This window comes from Hyperoodon ampullatus (genome assembly GCF_949752795.1).
Source record: "Hyperoodon ampullatus genome assembly, chromosome: 19".
NCBI lineage: Eukaryota > Metazoa > Chordata > Mammalia > Artiodactyla > Ziphiidae > Hyperoodon > Hyperoodon ampullatus.
Window position 1 is genome coordinate 56,642,932 of NC_136932.1, and position 27,702 is coordinate 56,670,633.

Genomic DNA, 27,702 nt, shown 5'->3' on the forward strand with positions numbered 1-27,702 from the left:
GATATAGATTAGTTGATAAGTCCCTAAGGGGCAGTGTCAACCACATAGGCAAACCCAGCTAGCTTTGTCCTTCCTTCGGACAGAGCCAGAAGAGGTCAGCTGGGCTGTTAACCACAGAAGATGCAGAGCTGGGGACTCATCTACTTACCATGCTGTACAAGTAAGGTCCCCAGGAGAGCACTGAATCTGAAGGAAACCACATAAGAATAAAATAAGTTTGTTGTGGCTGTGTCCTCCCCACAAAATACCTAACCAGTTTTCCTTCCACAGCAGAAAGAGACAGAAGAAATGCAGTGGCTTCGGGTCTGAAGGCTCCTTAACTCACCAGGGCCCATGCAGGGCTGATGTCTCAGTGGCTGGGAGGTGGGGCGAGGCTGTGGGGGTCTTTCTGGTGACTCAGGACTAAATGCTACCTTGATTTGGCCTGATACTGGCGCAGCCAGTGAGTCGCCAGGGATGGCACCACAGGCAAGCAGTGCGTGTGCAGTGGAGGCTCTCATTCGCAGACTTCTAGACTTTGTGACAGCCTAAAATATGTCCCCACCTTCAGAGTTCTGCTCTGCATGCTGCCTGCTCCTCCAATTTGGGGACGCCAGCTTCCATCAAGGAGCTAATTAAGGAAGAAGACTAATGACCTCACAACAAGTGTCTGTGCTGTACTGCCAATCAATTCATTTCAATCCCGAAAATGTATTGAGAGCTTACTATGGGCCTAAAGCCAGTAAGGAGCTTTATAAGATATAAACATGAGTAAGACAATACCTGACTTCAAAGAGAATAGTTGGGCTTGGTTTGGACAAGTTCACAACTACCATAACACTGAGTACGGCTAGTGCCATTGAGAGATGTGCCAAAAAAGTAGCAAGGCCCACAACTTTTTTTTTTTGTTTATGTGATTTTTTTCTGCTGTAATTAAAAAAACAAACCTGAAGTATAGCTGATTTACATCAAGGACCACAACTTACAGAGCACATTTGAACACGTCACTCCTTTGCTTAAAAGCCTTCAATGGTTCCCCCTAAGCCCAAGTATCTCAAAGTCTGTTTCAAATAACCCCACTTCTACAGAATGTTAACCTAAGTATTAGAAGGAAAAATGACTTGCTGGTGAAATACCTTTGGGGTTATGCAAAAGACAACACATTTTTTTTTTTTACTGCAGGACTTCTCACAGCCTTTAATGTACCTGTGAACCTTGAGGAAGTGGGACCAGTATTTGGCACTTCTGAAACTTATTTGGCCATGGAGCCCTTTGCATAGCACTTCATTGGACTGGTATTCTTCAGAGCACAGCCTGAGAAACGCAGGCACACCAGGTCCTTCGGGACCTAGCTGTGATTCACCTCTCCAGCTAAACCATCAAGCCTGTGCCTCAGTTTCTGTTGCTTTTTTTTTTGCGGGACGCGGGCCTCTCACTGTTGTGGCCTCTCCTGTTACGGAGCACAGGCTCCGGACGTGCAGGCTCAGCAGCCATGGCTCACGGGCCTAGCCACTCTGCGGCATGTAGGATCTTCCCGGACCGGGGCACGAACCTGTGTCCCCTGCATCGGCAGGCGGACTCTCAACCACTGCGCCACCAGGGAAGCCCCTCAGTTTCTTATAAAGAATCATCTGCAGTTCTCCAATGCATCCCATTCCCTGCTTGATCTAGACCAGGGATTGAGAAACTTTTTCTGAAAGAAAGAGATAAATAGTATTTCTGGCTTTGCAGGGCAGCTGATCTCTGTTACAACTACTCAACTCTGTTTTGGCAGCCTCCAAAACAGTCAGAGGACATGTAAGTAAGTAGGTGTGACTGTGTCCCAGTAAAAACTTTATTTACCAAAGCAGAGTGGCAGGACAGATTTGACTTGGAGGCTGTAGTTTGCTGAACTCTGATGTGGACCTCTGATGTCCAGTAGAACTTTCTACAATGATGGAAATGTTCTATATCTTTTTCTTTTTTTTTTTCTTCCATACCGCAAGGCTTGTGGGATCATAGTTCCCCAACCAGGGATTGAACCCATGCCTCCTGCAGTGGAAGCACAGAGTCCTAACCCACTGGACCACCAGGGAATTCTCAAAATGTTCTGTATCTGTGTGGTCCAAAACAATAGTCAACAGCCACATGTGGCTACTGGGCACTGAAACTGTGGGTAGTACAAATGAAAGATGGAAATTTTTATGTATTTTAATTAATGTAAATAGTCATATGTGGCTATGGCTACCATATTGAACCATGCAGATCTTCTTGAAGAAATGAAGCATGTCTGTGTATCTTTCTTAGCACCCAACAAAACAACTACTCCCTAGCAAGCAATTAATAATTGCTTATGAAAATTAACAGTACTTCTTCAAAAAAGAGAGTACTTCTGGGGTGGAAGAGTGATACGTAAGGTGGATCTGGAAGGAGGGATCAAGGTGGACCTGGAAGGAGGGATTAAGAGCCAGGCAGGAAGATTCAAAAGGGGAGGTGGGTCACAACAAGGTGAATTCGGGAGATTTTGGACCAGATGAAGAGCACATGCAAAGCCATGAGGCTAACTTACTGGTCTCAGGGAGGAATGCGGGGTAATGGTTAAGTGCATGGATTCCAGTGCCTGCTGCCTTCATGTGCATCCTGGCTTTAGCTGTGTGACTTTAGGAAGATTGCTTAACCTCTCTGAGTCTCCATTTCATCACCTCCAAAACTAGGATAATAATACCATCCATCCCATGGAGCTGTTGCAAGCATTAAGTGAAGTGAACATATGAAAAGTGTTTAGTGTTATTAACACAGCTGTGATGAGACCCTTGAAGGGAGTGTGAGGCCAGTACTGTCACTCTGAGGGAGACCCCTGGCAGGAAACCTGCTGACTCCCTCACGCCTCAGGTCAAGGCTTCTGCAACATCTTGGCGTCCTCGGAAGCACATCCAGGAAGGAAACACAAAGAGCAGCCCTTTGCACAATGCGGACTGAGCTTTCAGTCCTGTCCTTTCAGTCCTGCCCTGGAGATGCCAAGAATGAGGACAGGAAGTAACCATCCAAGCAGCTTCAGAATGTCCTGAATCCATCAGGGACATGGCTCTGTAAGAAGCCAAATCTCTCTTTTAAGTGGAAAATATTACCTTTTATAAATGATTATTTTTAAAAACCTGAGGCATCATCACAAACCATAGACATACATTTAGAAGAGTTTCGATGAACACATCCACTCACATAACAACCACCCAACGAGAGCCTAAAAAGTTCCATTGTGTCCCTTTCCAGCTTATTCCCCTCCCTCCTTCAGAGGCAACTTCTCTTCTGAAATCTAACTCTACAGTTTGGTTTTGCCTGTGAAAAGTCACCTTTTGTTAGGTTAGGGCAGTAGTTCCTAACTGGGGTGATTTTGTCCCCTGGGGACATTTGGCAATATGTCTGGAGAGATTGTTGGTTGCCAAGCTGGGGTGGAAATACTGGCGTCTAACGGGTAGAGAGGCTGCTAACATCCTTCACTCCACAGGACACGCCCCCCCCAACAAAGAATCACATGACGCTCCAAACATCCACATTGCTGAGATTTAGAAATCCTCACTAGAGTTAACCCTACCACAGTGACTATTTCAGATGCCTGAAGCCACACCCTGGGTGTATACAATCCAAACAACTTTTATCTATACTCCCAACAAGGATGCTCAGGTTATGAAATTTCGAACCTCTGAGTTACAGGACCAGATGGTAGCCCTGCCTCACCATCAAAATCAGCGACAGGTGGGAATTTCACCCCAAATGCTCATGTTAGCAGAAGGATGGTGGACAGGACGAGATGACAAACAGACTTGGGTTTGAATCCTGCCCAGGCGACTCATTCTGCATGTCAGAAGGCAAATTCCATCATCTTTCTATGTCTCTAGAATATCTTCAACTGTAAAATTGGATCCTTTTGTTGTGAAAATCAAATAAGAGACCTCGGTTCAGCCTGTAGCCGTCCACGGTAGGTGCTCTCTGTAAATGAGTTCTCACCCCCGAATTTCTTGGAATACTCCTGGGGCAAACACTTTCTGTGTTGACTTCTTCAAGGACCCAGAGAATTCCATTGCCTTGTTCTTTGATCTAGACACCACAGCCCAAAGTCCCAGAGGGTAGGGAAAGGGACTTTAAAAATGTCTGAAAATTCCCTACTTACCGACGGGAGAGATCCAGGAGTCACCCAAAGCAACCCCGGCAAAGTTGCACTGGATGGTCCCTTGCTGAATGGCCTGAAAGAGAAGCCAAGAAATATCCTTGTCAAGAAGACCCAGGGGCCTCCATCCCTTCCTCAACATGAGGGAGCCAAGCCTTTATACACTGCCTTTCCTGAGCAGAGAAAACTCCTGCCCACCCAGGATACTCTGGATATCCAAAGACAACAGATGCCCACTAGAGGGCAAGGGTAACTCTTTCCTGCTGCCATTTGCAAAATGAGTAGGAACTGTTTGAGTTTTCCCAAGGGTGTTGGCAGGATGTGCGGGGGATCTGGTGTAGCCCCTATCTCTTCCTTAGAAGGGACGCTGGCACCCTTTCCCTTGGAGGTCTCTGATTTCTCACAAGGTTCTCTGGGGGCTCTCTGGGTACAATCGCCACTGTCTCCAGTGATCACTGCAGAGCTGGGAGGCCTCCACAGAAGGTCCTTGAGGGTGGGATGGATGCCTTAGGACTGGGAACTTATGCCCCCTGCTGCTTTTATCCATTTAAAAGGAATTCATCTGCCCAGTAGCAGAACATTGGAAACAACTGAAATATTTATCAATAGAGTGGGCTAAATTAATTATGGTTATTTCCATGGTGCATGATGCAGCTTAAAAAAAGGAATGAGGGTCTTCCCTGGTGGCGCAGTGGTTGAGAGTCTGCCTGCCAATGCAGGGGACACGGGTTCGTGCCCCGGTCCGGGAAGATCCCACATGCCGTGGAGCGGCTGGGCCCGTGAGCCATGGCTGCTGAGTCTGCATGTCCAGAGCCTGTGCTCCGCAACGGGAGAGGCCACAGCAGTGGGAGGCCCGTGTACCGCAAAAAAAAAAAAAAAAAGAAAGAAAGAAAAAATTAAAACAAAGAAAAAATATTAAAAGCAGCAAGGGAAAAACAACAAATAACACACAAGGGAATCCCCATAAGGTTAACAGCTGATCTTTCAGCAGAAACTCTGCAAACCAGAAGGGAGTGGCAGGACATATTTAAAGTGATGAAGGAGAAAAATCTACAACCAAGATTACTCAACCCAGCAAGAATCTCATTCAGATTTGACAAGAGAAATTAAAACCTTTACAGATAAGCAAAAGCTAAGAGAATTCAGCACCACCAAACCAACTTTACAACAAATGCTAAAGGAACTTCTCTAGGCAGGAAACACAGAGAAGGAAAAGACCTACAATAACAAACCAAAACAATTAAGAAAATGGTCATAGGAACATACATATCGATAATTACCTTAAATGTAAACGGATTAAATGCTCCAACCAAAAGACATACACTGGCTGAATGGATACAAAAACAAGACACGTATATATGCTGTCTACAAAAGACCCACTTCAGAGGGCTTCCCTGGTGGCGTAGTGGTTGAGAGTCCGCCTGCCGATGCGGGGGACGCGGGTTCGTGCCCTGGTCTGGGAGGATCCCGCGTGCTGCAGAGCGGCTGGGCCCGTGAGCCATGGCTGCTGAGCCTGTGCGTCCGGGGCCTGTGCTCCGCAATGGGAGAGGCCACAGCAGTGAGAGGCCCGCGTACCGCAAAAAAAAAAAAAAAAAAAGACCCACTTCAGACCTAGGGACACATACAGACTGAAAGAGAGGGGATGGAAAAAGATATTCCATGCAAATGGAAATCAGAAGAAAACTGGAGTAGCAATTCTCATATCAGACAAAATAGACTTTAAAATAAAGACTATTACAAGAGACAAAGAAGGACACTACATAATGATCAAGGGATCGATCCAAGAAGAAGATATAACAATTGTAAATATTTATGCACCCAACATAGGAGCACTTCAGACATAACGCAAATACTAACAGCCATAAAAGGGAAAATTGACAGTAACAATGATAGTAGGGGACTTTTAACACCCCACTTTCACCAATGGACAGATCATCCAAAATGAAAATAAATAAGGAAACACAAGCTTTAAATGATACATTAAACAAGATGGACTTAATTGATATTTATAGGACATTCCATCCAAAAACAAGAGAATACACATTTTTCTCAAGTGCTCATGGAACATTCTCCAGGATAGATCATATCTTGGGTCACAAATCCAGCCTCGGTAAATGTAAGAAAATTGAAATCGTATCAAGTATCTTTCCAACCACAACGCTATGAGACTAGATACCAATTACAGGAAAAAATCTGTAAAAAAATACAAACACATGGAGGCTAAACAATACACTACTTAATAACCAAGTGATCACTGAAGAAATGAAAGAGCAAATCAAAAAATACCTCGAAACAAATGACAATGAAAACACAATGACCCAAAACCTATGGGATGCAGCAAAAGCAGTTCTAAGAAGGAAATTTATAGCAATACAATCCTACCTTAAGAAACAAGAAACATCTCAAATAAACAACCTAACCTTACACCTAAAGCAACTAGAGAAAGAAGAAAAAAAGAACTCCGAAGTTAGCAGAAGGAAAGAAATCATAAAGATCAGATGAGAAATAAATGTATAAGAAATGAAGAAAACGATAGCAAAGACCAATAAAACTAAAAGCTGGTTCTTTGAGAAAATAAAGAAAATTGATAAAACATTGCCAGACGCATCAAGAAAAAAAGGGAGAAGACTCAAATCAATAGAATTATAAATGAAAAAGGAGAAGTAACAGCTGACACTGCAGAAATACAAAGGATCATGAGAGGTTACTACAAGCAACTCTATGCCAATAAAATGGACAACCTGGAAGAAATGGACAAATTCTTAGAAATGCACAACCTGCTGAGACTGAACCAGGAAGAAATAGAAAAAACAAACAGACCAATCACAAGCACTGAAATTGAAACTGTGATTAAAAATCTTCCAACAAACAAAAGCCCAGGACCAGATGGCTTCACAGGCAAAATCTATCAAACACTTAGAGAAGAGCTAACACCTATCCTTCTCAAACTCTTCCAAAATATAGCAGAGGGAGGAACACTCCCAAACTCATTCTACGAGGCCACCATCACCCTGATACCAAAACCAGACAAAGATGTCACAAAGAAACAAAACTACAGGCCAATATCACTGATGAACATAGATGCAAAAATCCTCAACAAAATACTAGCAAACAGAATCCAACAGCACATTAAAAGGATCATACACCATGATCAACTGGGGTTTATTCCAGGAATGCAAGGATTCTTCAATATACACAAATCAACCAATGTGATACACCATATTAACAAACTGAAGGAGAAAAACCATATGATCCTCTTAATAGATGCAGAGAAAGGTTTTGACAAAATTCAACACCCATTTATGATAAAAACCCTCCAGAAAGTAGGCACAGAGTCAAATTTCCTCAACATAATAAAGGCCATCTATGACAAACTCACAGCCAACATCGTCCTCAATGGTGATAAACTGAAACCATTTCCACTGAGATCAGGAACAACACAAGGTTGCCCACTCTCACCCCTATTATGCAACATAGTTTTGGAAGTTTTAGCCACAGCAATCAGAGAAGAAAAAGAAATAAAAGGTATCCAAATCGGAAAAGAAGTAAAGCTGTCACTGTTTGCAGATGATGTGATACATAGAGACGTGTACACAGAGAATCCTAAAGATGCTACCAGAAAACTACTAGAGGTAATCAATGAATTTGGTAAAGTAGCAGGATACAAAATTAATGCACAGAAATCTCTTGCATTCCTATACACTAATGATGAAAAATCTGAAAGTGAAATTAAGAAAACACTCCCATTTACCACTGCAACAAAAAGAATAAAATATCTAGGAATAAACCTACCTAAGGAGACAAAAGACCTGTATGCAGAAAATCATAAGACACTGATGAAAGAATTAAAGATGATACAAATAGATGGAGAGATATACCATGTTCTTAGATTGGAAGAATCGACACTGTGAAAATGACTACTACCCAAAGCGATCTACAGACTCAATGCAATCCCTATCAAACTACCACTGGTATTTTTCACAGAACTAGAACAAAAAATTTCACAAGTTGTATGGAAACACAAAAGACCCCGAATAGCCAAAGCAATCTTGAGAAAGAAAGACGGAGCCAGAGGAATCAGGCTCCCAGACTTCAGGCTATACTACAAAGCTACAGTAATCAAGACAGTATGGTACTGGCACGAAAACGGAAATATAGATCAATGGAACAGGACAGAAAGCCCAGAGATATACCCATGCACATATGGTCACCTTATTTTGATAAAGGAGGCAAGAATATACAGTGGATGAAAAGACAGCCTCTTCAATAAGTGGTGCTGGGAAAACTGGACAGCTACATGTAAAAGAATGAAATTAGAACACTCCCTAACACCATACACAAAAATAAACTCAAAATGGATTAAAGACCTAAATGTAAGGCCAGACACTATCAAACTCTTAGAGGAAAACACAGGCAGACCACTCTATGACATAAATCACAGCAAGATCCTTTCTGACCCACCTCCTAGAGAAATGGAAATAAAAACAAAAAGAAACAAATGAGACCTAATGAAACTTAAAAGCTTTTGCACAGCAAAGGAAACCATAAAAAAGGCGAAAAGACAACCCTCAGAATGGGAGAAGATATTTGCAAATGAAGCAACAGACAGAGAATTAATCTCCAAAATTTACAAGCAGGTCGTTCAGCTCAATATCAGAAAAACTAACAACCCAATCCAAAAATGGGCAGAAGACCTAACTAGACATTTTTCCAAAGAAGATATACAGATTGCCAAGAAACACATGAAAGAATGCTCAACATCATTTATCATTAGAGAAATGCAAATCAAAACTACAATGAGATATAATCTCACACCAGTCAGAATGGCCATCATCAAAAAATCTACAAACAAATACTGGAAGGGGTGTGGAGAAAAGGGAACCCTCTTGCAATGTTGGTGGGAATTTAAATTGATACAGCCACTATGGAGAACACTATGGAGGTTCCTTAAAAAACTAAAAATAGAACTACCATACGACCCAGCAATCCTACTACTGGGCATATACCCTGAGAAAACCATAATTCAAAAAGAGTCATGTACCAAAATGTTCATTGCAGCTCTATTTACAATAGCCAGGACATGGAAGCAACCTAAGTGTCCATCAACAGATGAATGGATAAAGAAGATGTGACACATATATACAATGGAATATTACTCAGCCATAAAAAGAAACGAAATTGAGTTATTTGTAGTGAGGTGGATGGACCTAGAGTCTGTCATACAGATTGAAGTAAGTCAGAAAGAGAAAAACAAATATCATATTCTAACACACACATATGGAACATTAAAAAAAAAAGTTCTGAAGAACCTAGGGGCAAGACGGGAATAAAGACGCAGACCTACTAGAGAATGGACTTGAGGATATGGGGATGGAGAAGGGTAAGCTGGGACAAAGTGAGAGAGTGGCATGGACATATATACACTACCAAACGTAAAATAGATAGCTAGTGGGAAGTAGCCACAAAGCACAGGGAAATCAGCTTGGTGCTTTGTGACCACCTAGAGGGGTGGGATAGGGAGGGTGGGAGGGAGGGAGATGCAAGAGGGAAGAGATATGGGGACATATGTGTATGTATAACTGATTCACTTTGTTATAAAGCAGAAACTAACACACCATTGTAAAGCAATTATACTCCAATAAAGATGTTAAATAAAATAAAATAAAATAAAAATTACCAAAAAAACACCTTTATTTGTGGACATTGAAATTTGATTTTCACACAATTTTCATGTGTCATGAAATATTACTCTTCTTTTAACCCACCCCACCCCACCACTGTCACTTGATAATGTAAAAACCATTCTTAGCTCATGGGTCGTATAAAAGCAGGTGGTGGACTGGATTTGACCTATGGGCCATTGTTTCCTGAAATCTGATCTATTATGATATATTCTATCCAAAACTTTTACCTTGAATGCATCAGGCCTTTAACTATGACCTCCAGTTTTGTAGGAAACACCATGAAGAGAGGAATAAGCTAAATAACACCATGAAGATGCTAACCCACAAATCCAGAAAATGGGATATTCTGTTAGTCTGGTTTCTTTACCAAATGGGGGTCATAAAAAAGGAACTGTGTTAGATGAAAACGGACTTTAGGGACATCCCAGCCACATGTAATTCACGGATCTGGACTGAGTCCTGGCTTAAACAAACTGACCACAAAGGACGTGTTGGTATTATTAAAGCCTGAACATTTGAGATGAAAATTTACTGAAGTAGGAAAGGGAGGACTAGCGACGGAAGGAAGCAGGCTACAGACATTACGTATACTACTATCTCCTATTGGTTAAAAAATTTACTTATTTCTAAAAGCGCAGAAAAAGATTTAAAGGCTACACACTGAGGTGTTAACAATAGTGATCTCTTTTTAATTTTTTAAATTTGTGCTTGCTGTATTTTCTAATTTTCTGTTATGCACCTATACTGCTTCTTATAAAAGGTTCTTTTTTTTTTTTTTTTTTTTTTTGTGGTACGCGGGCCTCTCACTGTTGTGGCCTCTCCCGTTGCGGAGCACAGGCTCCGGACGTGCAGGCTCAGCGGCCATGGCTCACGGGCCTAGCCTCTCCACGGCATGTGGGATCTTCCCGGACCGGGGCACGAACCCGTGTCCCCTGCATCGGCAGGTGGACTCTCAACCCCTGCGCCATCAGGGAAGCCCAAAAAGGTTCATTTTTAAAGAGAATAAATCTTAAAAAAAAAAAGTTCATACTGTATAACACAAGGAATATAGCCAATATTTTACAACTATAAATAGAGTATAACCTTTATAAATTGTGAATCACTATATTGTATATGTGTAACTTATATAATACTGTACATCAACTATACTTCAATTTAAAAAAAAGCTCAGACAAGCTCATTGTAAAAAATTTAATGACAGAAGGAGAAAAAGTGAAAAAACGTTTACCTCTGCCCCACCTGCACCCTCACGCTCACTAACCAGTTAACATGGTATATATCCTTCTAACTCCTTTGCTTTCACAAGCACATATATATACATATGTGTATACATATGCACAGATCTACCCATTCTTTCTGATGGCTTCAACGTGTCCATCATGGAAGGATCCACGTATTTCATTTAAGTAATCCTCTACAGACAGCCACTGATCTTGTTTTCCGTTTATGGACATTATAAGCAACGATGATGATGATGAACTTAACATCCTCTGACACACACACATGTATAAGTATTCCCACAGGACAGATTCCTGGAAGTGAAATTATTGGGTCAAAGGGCACATACATTTCAAAAGTTTATAGATACTGCCAAAGTGCCCTTTTAAAATGATTTACCAATTTTCATTCCCATCGAACGTGCACAAGAGCACTTATTTTCCTGACTGCTTACCAAAACTGGGGGTTACCAAATTTTTACTTTATTTTATTTATTTATTTTTTTTGGCCATGCCACGTGGCATGCAGGATCTTAGTTCCCTGACCAGGAATTGAACCCGTGCCCCCTGCAGTGGAAGCATGGACTCCTAATCACTGGACGCCCAGGGACCTCCCACCAATTTTTTAAAGTATTTGCAAATCTCACAGATTTGACTTAATAATAAAAGTTGAACATTGTTCACATGTCCATAGGCAGTTTGCATTTCTTCTATAAATTGTTTGCCCATGTTTTCTGGCCAATATCCTATTAGAATATTATCTTTTTTAATGGACTTATTGATGTGAATACTACTACTATATATTTATTTGTGTGTGTATATCTTTTAAAATTGTTTATGAAACTCTAAGAAATTTTAAATTTCTATGTGGTCTAAATACGTCAAACTTACTCTTTTTGCTTTTGGGTGTTTCATCTTATGAAGGAAAAGCAAGCTTATCGTACCCAAGATTACAAAACTTTTCTCCTACATTTTCAGGTTCTCTTACAGTTTTGATTTTTATGTTTAGATTTTTAATCTATCAAGAACTGATGTTTCGGGGCTTCCCTGGTGGCGCAGGGGTTAAGAATCCGCCTGCCAATGCACGGCACACGGGTTCAAGCCCTGGTCTGGGAAGATCCTACATGCCGCGGAGCAACTAAGCCCGTGCACCACAACTACTGAGCCTGTGCTCTAGAGCCCACGAGCCACAACTACTGAAGCCCGCATGCCTAGAGCCTGTGCTCAGCAACAAGAGAAGCCACCGCAATAAGAAGCCCACACTACACAACAAAGAGTAGCCCCCGCTCGCCACAACTAGAGAAAGCCCGTACACAGCAACAAAGACCCAACGCAGCCAAAAATAAAGTAAATAAAATAAATAAATTAAAAAAAAAGAACTGATGTTTCATGTAAGGCAAGAATCTAACTTTACTATTTTCCAAAGTGATAGCCACTTGTCTCCATATCATTTATTGAACATTGTTTTCCTCAGTGATTTGAAATACCATCTTATCATTTATGTACGTTCATATGTAAGTATGATACATATGTATGTTATAAACATACACAGATACATATATACATATACGTAAGCATATATAAAATATGTTTCTAGATTCTTTAGCCTGCTGCATGTATCTGCATTTCTCTGTTGCTATGCCAGCCCCAAATTGCTTTACTCGCTTAGCTGTATAGCCTGTTCGATATCTGGTCGGGCAAACTTCATTGTTCTTTTTGAAACTTTTCATGGTTATTATTACAGACTTACTCTGCATGTACAAGGTCCTATTCAAAGAATATTCAATTATCAGGTGACTATAACAAGTAAGATAATCAGTTTCTGTCCAACACCAAACAAAGTCATCTTCCCTGTTACCTTATAAAGTTCTAGAGCAATGCCAGCAGCCATTTTTCCTCCATAGGACTCTGAGAAAATGTAGAATGGAATCGTCTAGGAAGAAAAGGAATTTACAAAGAATTAAATATCCTGAATGCCTTTTAATTCACACGAATCAATTTCAAATTTCTATTGCATGTAATGGCCAGACAAAACAAATCTGCTTTTGTTGATCTTTCCTCCCATATCTGATTATTATGTTTAATTAGAATACTGGCTGCAGGGTCATTTTTTTCAAGCTAAAACCACCTTTAGTGATGACTGAGACAGAAGCCCACAATCTGATCCTGGGTGCAAAAAGGTTTTCTCTGGAATCAGCTAAGCATGTAACTCTCGGGGAAGTTTGCATCTGATGGATGCAGTGCTGCAACTGCTAGCCCCTCTCTGAGCTTGCTTACCTGGAATTCTTCGTGGCGTTCAAAGAAAGTCTTCAGGAGAACCATCATGTCTGATGCCACCACGGCCAGGTCTTTGGTGTACGCGTCACTCTTGTTCACGTAACTGAACCCGGTGCCCACTGGGTTATCCACAAACAGGAGACTGGCCGACTGCAGCTACAAGCCACAGAGGAAAGTCAAATGTTGAAATCAGGGGCTTCTCTGGTGGCACAGTGGTTGAGAGTCCGCCTGCCGATGCAGGGGACACAGGTTCGTGCCCCGGTCCGGGAAGATCCCAAATGCCGCGGAGCGGCTAGGCCCGTGAGCCATGGCCGCTGAGCCTGCGCGTCCAGAGCCTGTGCTCTGCAACGGGAGAGGCCACGACAGTGAGAGGCCCGTGTACCGCAAAAAAAAAAAAAAAAAAAAAAAAGTTGCAATCACCCAGCCAGTCACCAACTATCTTTTGATCCCCTTATATGAGCTCAACAAAAACCACATATGTGAGGATATCTGTGTGGTTATGATCTGTTACTAAAATGGGTTAAAAAAAAATTTGGAACAGGAACACAGACTAGTATGGCAAAGAAAGGCAAAGAAAAGGAGAGGCAAGAAGGAAAAATTAACATATACACAGGGATCGAAGCATCTAGGCTGTTACTTTCACAGACTACAAATGTCCTGAATGTAATTCATTCGCGCAGGTAGAACCATGCAGTGTCAGTCTGAGCAACAGCTCGAAGCAGTGAGAGGTCGGAATACCACACGTCTGTTTTCTTCAAGATGAATCCAGTTTCCACACTGGCCTGGTTTTGCTGAACACTACAAGAACAGAATTTATTCTAATACCTTTCCCAAAGAGGCATAGAGTTATAGAATTTTACATCCCGAAGGATCCCTAGTGACGATACACTACAGCCATGTCCTTTACTGATCAGGACATTAAAGCCCAGAAAGGCCCAGGACTTGTCCAAGGTCACAAAGTTGGATAGGTAATGGCAGCGTCAGGACCAAGGCCCGCATCTCCTCACTTCTTGTTCAGGCTCTCTGCCCCAGTCACATTACCCTAGTAGTCGTGGGAGGCTTGGGGACAAGCCAGCGGGGTACTCTGTGAAGCGAGTCTGTGAATGTTCTAGGCTGAGGGAACAGCATGTGCAAAGACCCTGAAGCAAGAGTACGTAAAATGTGCTTAAAGACGACCCGTATGGAGACAGACAAGAAAATCAAAGGGCTCAGAGGGGATCTTCAGGTGGAGGTGCTCCCGCACTGAGTCTTAGAGGTGAGTATGGTGAGCTAGCTGTGACCGGGTGACCAAAGGAATGAAGTCCAAGCCCAGGAATGGCCCATGCAGAGACCTCAAGGAAGAGTGCACATGGAGAGAAGCTGGGAGGTGTGGCTAGAGGTAGCAGGAGCCAGTTTTATGCCCAGGAATCTGGATCCAATCTTGGGGGAACTGAAAGACGGTAAACTAAGGAGTGATTGGCATTGGAGGGTTTCACTCAAGCACCGTGTGGGAAGTGGATTGGGGGTGGGGGGGCGCATGTTGAAAGCACCCATGAGAGGCGATGCAAAAGGGGTGGATGAAGAATGTTAACAACACTTGGGTATTAAACATAGAGCTACCATAGGACCCAGCAATTCCCCACCCCCCGCCAAATTGAAAATAGGGGCCCAAACAAATATTTGTACGCTAATGATCCCTGTATTATTCACAACAGCCAAAAGGTGAAAACAACCTAAGTGTCCATCAACAGGTGGGAGACGTGCAGAGGAGAAGCACAGAGCAGAGGGTGGCCACCAGCTGGGAGCAACAGCCCCACCCTGCCCACTGGTGTGCTTTTGCCCACCAGTGTTTGGCAGCCTGGAGGAAAGGGCTGAGCAGGTGGCCAGGGGGACTGACCCCAGGCTGGGCGTGGCAAGGATGTGGAGGGAGAAGAGTGAGGGAACCAGGGGTGGGGGTTACATAAGGAAGTGAATGAGGGGGCGGGGCGAGACAGAGAACTAGAGAGACAGCAAAAGGGCAGAGGAGGGCTTCCCTGGTGGCACAGCGGTTGAGAGTCCACCTGCCGATGCAGGGGACGCGGGTTCGTGCCCCGGTCCGGGAAGATCCCACATGCCGCGGAGCGGCTGGGCCCGTGAGCCATGGCCGCTGAGCCTGGGCGTCTGGAGCCTGTGCTCCACAACAGGAGAGGCCACAACAGTAAAACAAACAAATAAACAAAAAAAAACAAAAACGGGCAGAGGACAGGGGGTTTGAAGTCCTGAGGAAGACAAGAATCGAAGTAGGAGAGTGGGAGGGGAAAGGACTGCAGGTTGTGGCCAGAAGGTGGGACCCTGGCGTCTCAGGTTGCAGGGATGGCCAATATGTGGGTAATGACAAGGTCCAGGGGGTCTGCTAGAGTAGACAGAGGTTTCTGCAGGCAAGTGGAGAGAAAGGTCACCGGGTTGGGAAGGTGACCAGTGTGGGATAAGCTGCCCCAAGAAATGGAAGAGGCTGGCCGGAGAGGAAGCCTGTGGACAAGTACGCAAGGTCCCCCTGGACACAGAGGAAGAGGGAGGGGGTGGAGTGGGATCGCGCAACTTGTGACGCCACCCAGAATGGGGTAGGGCTGGGTGGGACTCAGCCTGGGGGAGGCCACACGGCAGTTTGAGTTCGAGGCCTTCCTCACTGTACCCAAGTAGTTCTTCGTGGTTTGAGATCTCTGTCAAGGGGCCCGATTTCCTCAAAGTTCCCAAATCCAGTGCTGGAACCACCTGGACCACCCTGTGAAAGCAAAAAAAAAAAAAACCAAACAAAAATAAAGTCAGAGAAAATGTTAGTTAAACCTTCGTCATTACAACAATGACCCCATTCACTATAAACAATTTATGAGTCAGTGATGGCTGGGTCAACCTTACACACAGGACACAATTGATCCAGTGTCTGCACTAACTGAGCCCCCTGGTAACTGCTCAAGTCTTTCTAAAAAAAGGAAGCAACCAGGGTAAGAGCCCCCAAAGGGAACGTTCCTACCTCTGATTCTCTGAGCTTGAGCCTCGGCCTCACGTGGGGTTTGTTGACTTCAAAACATCTTGTCCAAACCTCTCCCTTCGAAGATGAGCAGTATGGCCCAGAGAGGGAACGTGGCAATTAGGGGCTCCACCAGGACTGAACCCGGGGCCTTGTGACTCTCCACCACCCTCTCCTCAGTGTCCCTGAGGATTTACAAGGGACCCAGACTGAGGGGCAGTTTGATCAAGATGATCCCCAGGATATAACATAGTAAATGCGGAAGTCCCAGGGCAGGAAGCACTCAATACTGTGGGCATCCAAGGCCAGGGGTGAGGCAGGATTCTGAACAGAAGCTCAGTGCTGGGGCCCCAGACTATGAGAGGCAGAGGTTCTATGGTTTCTAAGGGCTAAGAGAGGGGAGGAGATCCTTCAGGAGATGGTCAGGGGAAAGGATGGTCAGTGCTTTTCTGGACAAAACCTCAGGGGTCAGCTGAGCCTACAGGATAGGCCGAGGGCCTTGAATAAAAGGATGCTGTCTCCTTGTGCCAGATGGATAGGAAAGGGAGATACGCAAAGATGGAAGGAAACAGCTCAGGCAAAACAGAAGCCAGGGCAATCTGTACAGGGAAATCTAAAGGAAAAAAAAAGACAACATAGAGTCAGGGCTCAGGGGTAACTAAAGGACCCCAACAGAGAGTTTATGAAACTATTTAATGTTTTGAACCGACACCAAGCTAACTATTATAAAACTGGGAGGCTATAAATCCCTCTAATTATATGTACTCTGTATCTTAAGATTTCCTAATACAGTGGTAAAAAGCTCACAAGTCAGAGGGAGCTGTTTACTGCAGTGGTATTCATAAGAGCAAAAGGATGAAACTCCAATGTCCCGCAGTAGGGAAATGGGTTAGTAAATCATGACACGTCTACAGGACGGAATGTGACACTGCCATTTAGGATCAAAAACTATGATAAACTACGTGGCAACATTGAAAAACGCATGTAACACGCAATAAATTAAGAGCAATGTCCTCACCATCGACAGAATGAAAAGACCTATGGAATGGGAGAAAATATTTGCAAATGATACGACCAATAGGGGTTAATATCCAACATATATGAACAACTCATATAACTCAACATCAAAAAAACAAACGACCTGATTAAAAAATGGGCAGAAGAACTCAATAGACATTTTTCCAAAGAGGAAATGCAGGTGGCCAGCATGAACATGAAAAGATGCTCAACACTGCTAATCATCAGGGAAATGCAAATCAAAACCATAATGAGATATCACCTCACACCTGTCAGAATGGCTATCATCAAAAAGAACACAAATAACAAATGTGGTGAGGATGTGGAGAAAAGGGAATCCATGTAACACTGTTGGTGGGAATGTAAATTGGTGCAGCCACTGTGGAAAACAGTATGGAGGTTTCTCAAAAAACTAAAAATAGAACTACCACATGATCCAGTGATTCCACTCCTGAGTATATATTTGAAAAAAAAAAACAACACTAATTTGAAAAAATACATGCACCCTAATGTTCATAGAAGCATTATTTACAATAGCCAAGATATGGAAGCAACCTAAGTGCCCATCAACAGATGAATGGATAAAGAAGATGTGGTGTATATATATACAATGGAATACTACTCAGCCATAAAAAAGAATGAAATTTTGCCAATTGCAGCAACATGATTGGACTTGGAGGGTATTATGCTAAGTGAAATAAGTCAGACAAAGAAAGACAAATACTGTATGATGTCACTTATATGGAAAATCTAAAAAATACAACAAACTAGTGGCTGTAATAGATAAGAAGTAGACTCACAGATACAGAGAACAAACTAGTGGTTACCAGGGGGGGAGAGGGAAGGGAGGGGGGAATGTAAAGGAAGGGGATTAAGAGGTCCAAACCACTATGTATAAAATAAACTACAAGGATATATTGTACAACACGGGGAATATAGCCCATATTTATAGAACTATACATGGAGTAGAACCTTTAAAAATTGTGAATCACTATACTGTATACCTGTAACATATAATACTGTACACCAACTATTCTTCAATTTAAAAAAAAAGCAAAGCAAAAAACAAAAACAAAATAAAATAAAAGCAAGGGTCCTTGAGTGAAAGCTGGGCCCCTTTTTCCTAGTGGACTTACTGGGCTGGGATAGGATCAAAGTGAAAGGAGAGAAGCTGGAATCCTAGAGGCATGGTCTTTGTGGGAGAAATCCCATTCTCCTGTTCTGTTCTACTTGATAACATTCCACTGCAAAATCTCTTCATCTAGAACTTTGGGATGGGGGTACTGTCATGGCCCAGAACTATGCAGTGACTCTGATATATGGCAAGTGTGTCAAAGGACAAACTAAAACGCTTAAATGACTTGAAAGTGTACCTAAAGTAGCGACATCACTCAGAGCTACTCCACTCAGATGACGTGACCTTGATTCCCAAAGACCTGTCCAGAGAAGTCAGTGTACGGATTCTCAGTAGGCTACTAGAAGAGATCTCCTTTTAACCTGAATTAGTTATTTCTTCCTTAATCATACTCTTTTCCCCTTCCCTTGGGCCTCTGAGGAGATGAAGGGCAGGACAGTTAGCCAGTTGATAACCATCAAATAGCATCTCAGCTCACAGAAACCAAAGGTCACAAACTGCAGGGTCCTGAGGGGCGAGAAGTACACCACGCGGAGCAGAGAGGGCAGGTGGGTCCCCTCCCCCAGAAGCTCCTGCCTGTGTGCAAGAGGGCCCCCACCACCCAGCTCCGGGACAGCAAGTTCAGGCCCCAGGTAATCGCATCTCCTGGTTTTTGGAAAAAGGAAGGAAATGTCTTGATTCGTAAATGTTGGCAACTCATTCAAATAAAACAACTGCCCGACTCTGCAATCCACCAGAAGGAAGGTTTGCAGTTTCTGAAATTCAGTGGTTTTCAAACTGTGTTCCTGGAAGCCCAGAAAGTACCTGAGGGGCAACATGTGATAAAGGGGAAGCTGAATGGGTGGGACTTGGCACTCCGCCCAAACCTCTGCCCCAGCACTTCTTTCTTCTGCTTTGGCTGGTCTGCAAGCTTTCACTTGGGAGTGGAAGAAGTTCTGCTGATTAATAAAAAGTTTGAAAACGGCTGAAATCCCGCAGATTAGAGAACCAAAGCCCAGAGAAGGGAAGTGTTTTGCCACGGCTGTAAGTGGCAGGAAGGCAGCAATGGGCTTGTCCACTGCACAGCTCTTCCTGACAGCCCTGCCACAGCTTCACCTCCAGCTGCCTGGGATGCACAAAAGCTCCCTGGGCCACACAGATGGGTTCTTCTTCTGAGACATTTTCATATCTGCATTCTCATCCTCATATCTGCATTCTTGGGCTGAGCCTCACCCCAGCCTTCAAAGAAAATACTTGCGAAAATCCCAAGAGAGAAAGGCCCCTCCCTGCAAACTGCTCTTCTTTACTGTCTCATCAGAAAGCCTGTATCCACTGCTCTGGAAGGCAAAGCTGGGGGCACTGGGAGGCTGCTTATGAATAATGACATTTTTGGAGGAAGTGACATTTACATCCCATGGGGGTGAGTATCAGGGCGCCCTATTTACTGGTGAGCAACCTGGCGCCCCAGCTGGGCCATGCCTACAGTTTCCAGAAGGTGAAGCAAGACCGCATTCCTCAACCCCTCCCTAGATCTTGGTCATCCAGGTGGATGTGGGCCACCTTTGTAGACATTTTAGGAATGAAAAGAAGGATCCTCTGCCTGCCCTCAAATAATTTCCAAACAGTTTCCTGTCTTCAATCCTACCACTAGAGCTCAAGATTAAAATGAAAACACTCTTGGGCTTCCCTGGTGGCGCAGTGGTTGAGAGTCCGCGTGCCGATGCAGGGGACACGGGTTCGTGCCCCGGTCTGGGAAGATCCCACATGCCGCGGAGCGGCTGGGCCCGTGAGCCATGGCCGCTGAGCCTGCGCGTCCGGAGCCTGTGCTCCGCAACAGGAGAGGTCACAACAGTGAGAGGCCCGCGTACCGCAAAAAAAAAAAAAAAGGCTGAGTTCTTTCAAAATATCAGTTTTTCTAAGGGCAAGGAATTCAGGTCTAGGAAAGGACTGGGAGGGGAGGGAGAGGAAGGGCTGGTCAGGGTACCTCAGTCTTTGCTTTGGAACCTTCCAGAAACACTTTCTGTCAGCATATTGTCAAATGTGTCTTCAGGAGCTTCCAGTAAGGGTTCCTACCGTTGCCTGTGCTGGGCTTAATAGAAAAAGACCCCCGTAAAAGGCTAGAACCTCTCACTCTCTGATTTTGCTTCCTTGACTGTGCCATTGCCTTTGCCTGCCTCAGAAGGAAGCTGAATCCCCAAGCCTAGGAGAGCCCCAGCTGGCTGCTGGACCACATCAGTTCTTCACTGCTGAGCTGTGAGCCTTTAAGGGCAAGCAAGGTGGTAAGTGGGGGAAACCTGGCCTCAACCTCAGGCCAAGCAGTGAAACCAATTTTACCTGAAGCCACATGACCAGGGGCAGTTCTGAGAAGTACTTGCTGGGGCTGGTGGCATAATAGAGCCACCAGAACATGTGGGCGTCCTTCCGGACAGTCACATAATCCCATACTTCCTTGCCCTCTTTTGTGGGCCAGCTGAAGACAGCTCCTGAAACAGAAGCACAATTCAATTTTCCGGAAGAATGTCTATGTCCAGTTAAATTCCCAGCCCAGGAGACATGGCTGGGTTAGGCTAGTGATGATTTGGTTTTTACTTCAGACAATTTATTTACTTCAATATATTGTGGAGATAAGGAAAAAAAACTCAAAAAATTCAGCTATGAAAAAACATACCAAACTTAATAGTGGCACAGGGGGCTGGAGGCTTTCACGTTTTCACCTACACCCTCTGTGCTGTTTGGACTTTTAACAGGAAGCATAAAACGTGTTTATAATTCTGTTTAAAAGAGAGAGAGAGATTTACACTTGGGGGAAAAAAGAAAAATCTCAAAATGCAGCACGCTGATTTTTGTTCCTCATTTAATATACGATTAAAGAAGCATCACAAGTGTGTGGGGCAAGATTACTCACTATATTACTCTGGGGCAACTGTTAGATTTTTGAAGAAAAAAAATAGAGATGTAGGTTCTTTCTTAACACTCTAAACCAAAATAAATTCCAAGTGGATCAGATATTTCAATTTTAAAATTTAGATGTGAAAAATAATATGAAAATAAAGTTGAATGCCTTTTCAACCTCTGGATGGGAAAACGATTAAAGCATACCCTAGAGACTATAAAACAAAATATCAAGAGCTGAGGACAGAAACTTGTTACATTTCTGTACAACAAAAATAAAAGGCAAAACAACAAAGAAAGCTCGGCAACAAATATGAAAAGGGGTATTTCCTTAATCGTTAGACCAACTAAAAAATGCAACATCCTTGAAACAATCAAGATAGTTGTACAATACCTAGCACTTACCAGGCATTCAATAAATGCCCCCGGCTCGCCGCAACTAGAGAAAGCCCGCGCGCAGCAACAAAGACCCAACGCAGCAAAAAATAAATAATAATAAAATAAAATAAATAAATTTATATTAAAAAATCGGGGGGGGCAACCTATTCGACAACATTTCCCAGACACAAGCCGAAGGGTCATATGATCCCCATTTTACAAAAGGGAAAACAAGTTAAGCAACTTGCCTAAGATCACAAGGCAAGTTTGTGGTCAGTTCTAATTCTCAGTTCTTGATTCACACCAGGGCTCATTTTGCTTAAAGAAAAGACTGAAAATCAATTTGCAAGTCATCCCATTAAACACGAATTTGTTTTTGCCAAAAAGGACTGCGGTGAGGGGACATATTATCTTGCCTGTTCTGATCAGGTAGAGGGAGAAAGGCTTACTCTCAATTAAACGTCCCATTCGTGGTAGGATTTTTCAGAGTCTTTTGGTACCGTGTGTTTCAGCTCAAAATAAAAAGACCTTATAATCTCATTTAGCAGCCAATCACGGCAGGAAAAGGGAGGTGGACTTAAGATCGTGGAAACCTCATTGATCAGCAGATTCTCCCAATCTTACATTTTGCAAAACTGCTTCTACCTACACGCAGGGAAGAAACAAGGCAGCGGACCACCCAGAGCCAGAAAAACGTAGAAAAAGAACTTTGAATCAGGAAAAAAAAAAAACAACAGTGAGGCTCAAAAGCAAAAATAATTACGCAAGGTAGAAACAGGGGAAAAGGAATATGCTTTAAAAAGCACAAACCCACTAAGAGATTCTTATCCCTAAAGAAGAGAACGAGGCACCGGCCGCTGAAGCACTTTTGCCCGAACCTACCCGTGCTCAGGCCCAGGAGCAACAGCAGCAGCGGCAAAAGACAACTCCGCGGCGCCAGCTCCATGATGAATACCGCGCGGCAGCATCAACTACGGGGTGGATCCCGCGTCTCACCACGTGACGGTAGCGGGCTGGGCGAGGCCGAGCCGGGACGGGGGCGGGGCCTTAGCGTCGCGGGGCGGGGCGGGGCGGGGCGGGGCGGGGCGGGGCCTTAGCGTCGCGGGGCGGGGAGGGGCGGAGCGGCTAGCGACGTCTCGCGCGCCTTCTGCCCAACTGGCCCACTAGGATCCCTGCAACGGCCCTCGGGGTGTTCTTTTTGCCCCACTACGTCGTTCTTTGCCGTTTTGGGGACAAGCAGAAAGGAAGAGGCGTTTAATGCATTGATTTGACTTGGGTTGTGCGACAGAACTGAGACGCTACAGAGAAATAACCACGAGGACCGTCCTTCCTGCCCCGCCCATCTCTTCCTTCCCCCACAAAAGACCTGGCACTTCAAACTGCTGCATCTGCCCCAAATCAGATTAAACCTGGCCAGCTTAATCTGGAAACTGTGGGATTCTATTTTCATAGATTTGTTCTTAAAATTATTTTTCTTATAAAATTACGAATATAATGGACATTTTGGAAATTTGGGGGGAAAAATTAGATACTACATAAACATTGTTGGCATTTGGGATTATTTTCCTCTAGTCTTTTACGTCATCTTTTTAAATACGATAATAAAATGTTTTATTCTGTTTTTTTTCTCGATAATTTGTCATTGGCATAATTCTGTGTTGTTAATGATAGGGATTGAGTAGCATAATCAAATAGCAGCTTAGACTTAGAAACCCCGTTAGGGGATTGTTGACAGGGAGCTTTAGGGGGCTTTGGGAGACCACAGTAAGGTTAATGATCACTCAAGAAAGCAATGGGAAAATCCTGAAAAAATGTGGGCTTGCTTGACTCATAAAGCAGAACAAGTGGCTTAACATCAAAGCCAGATTGGCTTACTTAACAACAAAATAAAGCTAGCTTGATTAGCAACAAAATAATGCAACAGAAGCATGAGACATGCCCCGGAACAATACAACAATGGTGGCATGAGACCTATATTCTGCCCAGTGGTATCATCAAGTTAATGACAACCGGCACATGCTCTGTGCACACAAAAAACAATCATTTATGGAAAGGTGACATATCAAAGTGAAAGGTCCTCATTGTACTGAGACCTGAAATAATTTTTCCAAAGTGCATGACAGTCCTGGCCTGACCATGTAGGGACAAAAAACCCAATGTGGAAGGAGGAACTGATGAGGAAAGTAGGACATCTACTCAAGAAGGACAAAGACGGTCTTTTCCCCTCCTCTCTCTTCCTCTGATTATAAAAATGTAGCCCATTAAGTACTCGGGGCATCACAACGCTTGCCTGACTGCTTGTTAAGCCTCGCAAGAATCCTATGCTAATAAATCACTTCTTATCTATCAGTTTGCCTCTCGCTGAATTCTTTCTAGCTGAGATATAAAGGACCGAGCCCCCTAAATGACACCTAACCGTTTCGTTAACATGACAACAGTCGTTTTAAAGAGGCAGTTAGAGGTTTGGGAAGGGGAAGGGAGGAAAAAGGATGGGAGAGGTGTTTTCTTGTGTGTGTGTGTGTGTGTGTGTGTGTGTGTGTGTGTGTGTGTGTGTCTAAATGTCATTTTTATTTTAGGGTGTACAGAATAACTCACCTCAGAGCTAGGAAACAAGATTGTGCAGAGCGGTATGAGGGTCAGGTTACTTCTAAATATTCTGCTTCAAAGGTGCACATGACAAAACAGAAAAACGAAGTACATGTGACAACTCTCTCTCTCCTGTTCCCTTCTGTAACCCTGTGCCCCTGCAGGTCATTAACGGACAGATGTTTTCATCTGCAGCCTTGTGAAATGGCAGAGTGCTGCAAATGAACGGGGAGGGTGCTGAGATTTGGGCCAGATAAGAGAAATATGCAACAAGGTTCTCTTAAACTTTAGCATGGAATGCTCCAGATGAGTAAAATCCCATAATGCTGGTATTGGGGATGAGCCTCCGGAGAAACATTTGAAAGATACTATTTATATAAAAGTTACATCGTTAGTCAAACAGAAGTAATGATGTAACAAAGATTGTCCTAAACTTTTCCTAGCTAAACATTCAAAGTTGTTCTGTGTCGCCAGAGCCTCAAATACACTTAAACCCTTCCATAATTAGACTCTAGGGCTTCACTTTGTCACAGAAAAATAGCACTATGATAAATATCTATAGTTTGCATATGGTATTTTTCATATTTGGGGTTATTTCTCTAAGATAAAATAGAAGTGGTACTATTGCATTAAAGGCTGCAACCGTTATTCTGCAAGTCAGCCCTCCCTCACTATTGGCTGGTTCCATATCTGTGGATTCCACATCCGTGGATTCAACCAACAGGAGATCAAATATATTTGGAAAAAATTCTAGAAAGTTCCTAAAAGCAAAACTTGAATTTACTGCATGCAGGCAACTATTTACATAGCATTAACATTGTACAGGCATACCTTGGAGATATTGCAGGTTTGATTCCAGACCATCACAATAGAGTCACACAGATGTTTTTGTTTCCCAGTGCAATGTAAAAGTTATGTCTACAATATACTGTAGTCCATTAAGTGTGCAATAGCATTATGTCTTAAAAAATGTACATGCCTTAATTAAAACTTCTTTTATTGCTAAAAAAGTACTGACCATCATCTGAGCCTTCAGCAAGTCATAATCTTTTTGTAATAGTAACACCAAAGATCACAGATCACAAATCACCGTAACAAATATAATAATAATGAATGTTTGAAATATTGGCAAATTGTGAAGAATTACCAAAATGTGACACAAGATACAAAGTGAGCAAATGTTATTGGAAAAATGGCACCAATAGGCTTCCTTGAAACAGGGTTGCCACAAACCTTCAATTTGTGAAAAATGCAATACCTGTGAAGCACAATAAAATGAGTCATGCCTGTATCTACAACTATTTACATAGCATGTCATGTATTAGTTATTATAAGTAATCTAGAGATGATTTAAAGTATATGGGAGATTATATGCAAATACTACACTATTTTATATGAGGGACTTGAGCATCTGTGAATTTTGGTATCTGTGGGGTGATTTGAAACCAATCCCCTATAGATACTGAGGGGCGACTGAATATAACATTAAAAGTGTTATTTTTAAATCATGGGATGGGCTTATTCAGCAGAAGTAATGGAGGGGAGGGAACTCGCTGATAAAATGAGAGTAAAAATCAACTAGAAACTGTAGTTGATAAAAGGCAGGGATCAAAGGGATAAAAGGCAGACATTGACAGGGAAAGGATATGAAATTTCCTGGGGATAGTGGTAATATTGCACATTTTGATAGGTGTGTTAACAAAGAAAATTCAACTGAGTAAAAATTTTTTTTTTTGGCCACTTCTTGCAGCATGCAGGATCTTAGTTCCCTGACTAGGGATCAAACCTGTGCTCGCTGCATTGGGAGGGTGGAATCTGAACCATTGGGCCGCCAGGGAAGTCCCCTCAACTGAGTAAATTTTAAAGATCTTATTGGCTTTATTCAGTGATTCATGAATCAGGCATCATTCAACCCAGCAGATAGAAAGGAGCTCCAATGTACAAAACAAAAGACTTTTATAGGTAGAAAGGAACAGAATGAGGAAGTTATACAGACAAAAATGTGGGTTGGTTATTGAAAGTTTACTTGCCTTTATGGGATGGCAGGGGTCTATCAGGCAGATTAACTAGTGCTGAATAGGCAAATCCTGATGGACTGGTTTAAGATTCCATTTCTGGGACAGTCAAAACTGTAATTAAGTCTAGGTTTGGTGATGTGGGGCTTAGCATAAGTGACTTCATTTGGGGCCTGTTGTCTTGTTTTTAACAGGTGTTTGGGTTACGACAGATGTATATATTTGTCGAAACTCAGCAAACATACACTTGATTTGTTCATTTCATAAGAGGCAAATTTTGCTTGAAAAGGAAAAAATTGTAAACAAAACTTCACCTTTAATAAATCATATGGGTTTGAAGTGTTTAGGAGGAAGTGTATTCAATCTTTAAAATGCATCCAAAATATACGATGGAATGATGGGTGGAAAGAGCAATGAATAGATGGATAAATATGTGATAAAGCAAGTATTATACTAAGATGTTAATGGTAGAATATGGGTGGCAGGTATATGGGTGTTCACTATATATTTTTTTCAAACTTTATATGTGTCTGGAAATTTTTATAATAAAATATAAGGAAAAAGCTAGGAAAAAGTAGGACTAGACCTCTGATGGATTGTAGAAGTCCATTCTTAAAATGCCTTAGGGCTTGAAATGCATACTATTTCATCTGTTTACGTTTTTGACGATATAAGCAAAGGCTAACCAAATAAGGGAACCCCCAAAATGCTCTTGTGACACAAGAATCGCCAAACAATGAGTCACTTACAGTGGCTGTGTAGATAAATGTGGTGTTAAGTATGGCAAACTGTGAGTACATGCGCTATAATCTCCATTTTAATCTGGCCTTCAACACTGGGTGGTCTTTTATGAGGGCAAACACTAATCCCTCCCCTTTTCTTTACAGTTTATAATCACTAGAATCAAAGCAACAAACACACCTAGGAACCAAGTGAAAGATTATTATTCTAAGAGCCAGCAGTAAAGTTCCTCCCAAGAACTGGAATGGTCTTTGTTTAAGAAAAATATCCTTTTGAATGAAATAATGCCATTTGCAGCAACATGGATGGACCTAGAAACCATTGTACTAACTGAAGTAAGTCAGAAAGAGAAAGACAAATATCACTTATATGTGGAATCTAAAATACAACCCAAATTAACTTATGTATGAAACAGAAACAGACTCAGACATAGAAAACCAATGGATGATTAAAAAGGGAAAAGAGTGTGGGGAGGGATAAATTAGGAGTTTGGGGTTAGCAGATACGAACTACTATATATAAAATACATAAACAACACGGTCCTACTGTATAGCACAGAGAATTATATTCAATATCCTGTAATAAACCATATGAGAAAAGAAAAACTTATTGGTTCCTTGACTTTAGGAGGTGGGAGCTGAGAGTATAGGGGCATCAGCCAAGGCAACAAAG

General features: G+C 42.8%; 1 protein-coding gene across 1 annotated transcript in view; it reads right to left on the reverse strand.

Moving 5' to 3' along the window:
• The window catches only part of SCPEP1 (serine carboxypeptidase 1), a 35,812-nt gene extending 13,175 nt beyond the window's left edge, over positions 1-22,637 (reverse strand). Inside the window, exons 1-7 of the mRNA XM_079724856.1 lie at positions 22,571-22,637; positions 20,753-20,901; positions 15,952-16,041; positions 13,302-13,457; positions 12,883-12,957; positions 4,127-4,199; positions 149-186 (exon numbers count right to left, since the gene is read on the reverse strand). Of these exons, the coding sequence (XP_079580982.1) occupies positions 149-186; positions 4,127-4,199; positions 12,883-12,957; positions 13,302-13,457; positions 15,952-16,041; positions 20,753-20,901; positions 22,571-22,634 (645 nt within the window). The 5' untranslated portion in view covers positions 22,635-22,637. The remainder of the gene's footprint in view (positions 1-148; positions 187-4,126; positions 4,200-12,882; positions 12,958-13,301; positions 13,458-15,951; positions 16,042-20,752; positions 20,902-22,570) is intronic.
• Between the last annotated feature and the right edge of the window lie 5,065 nt (positions 22,638-27,702).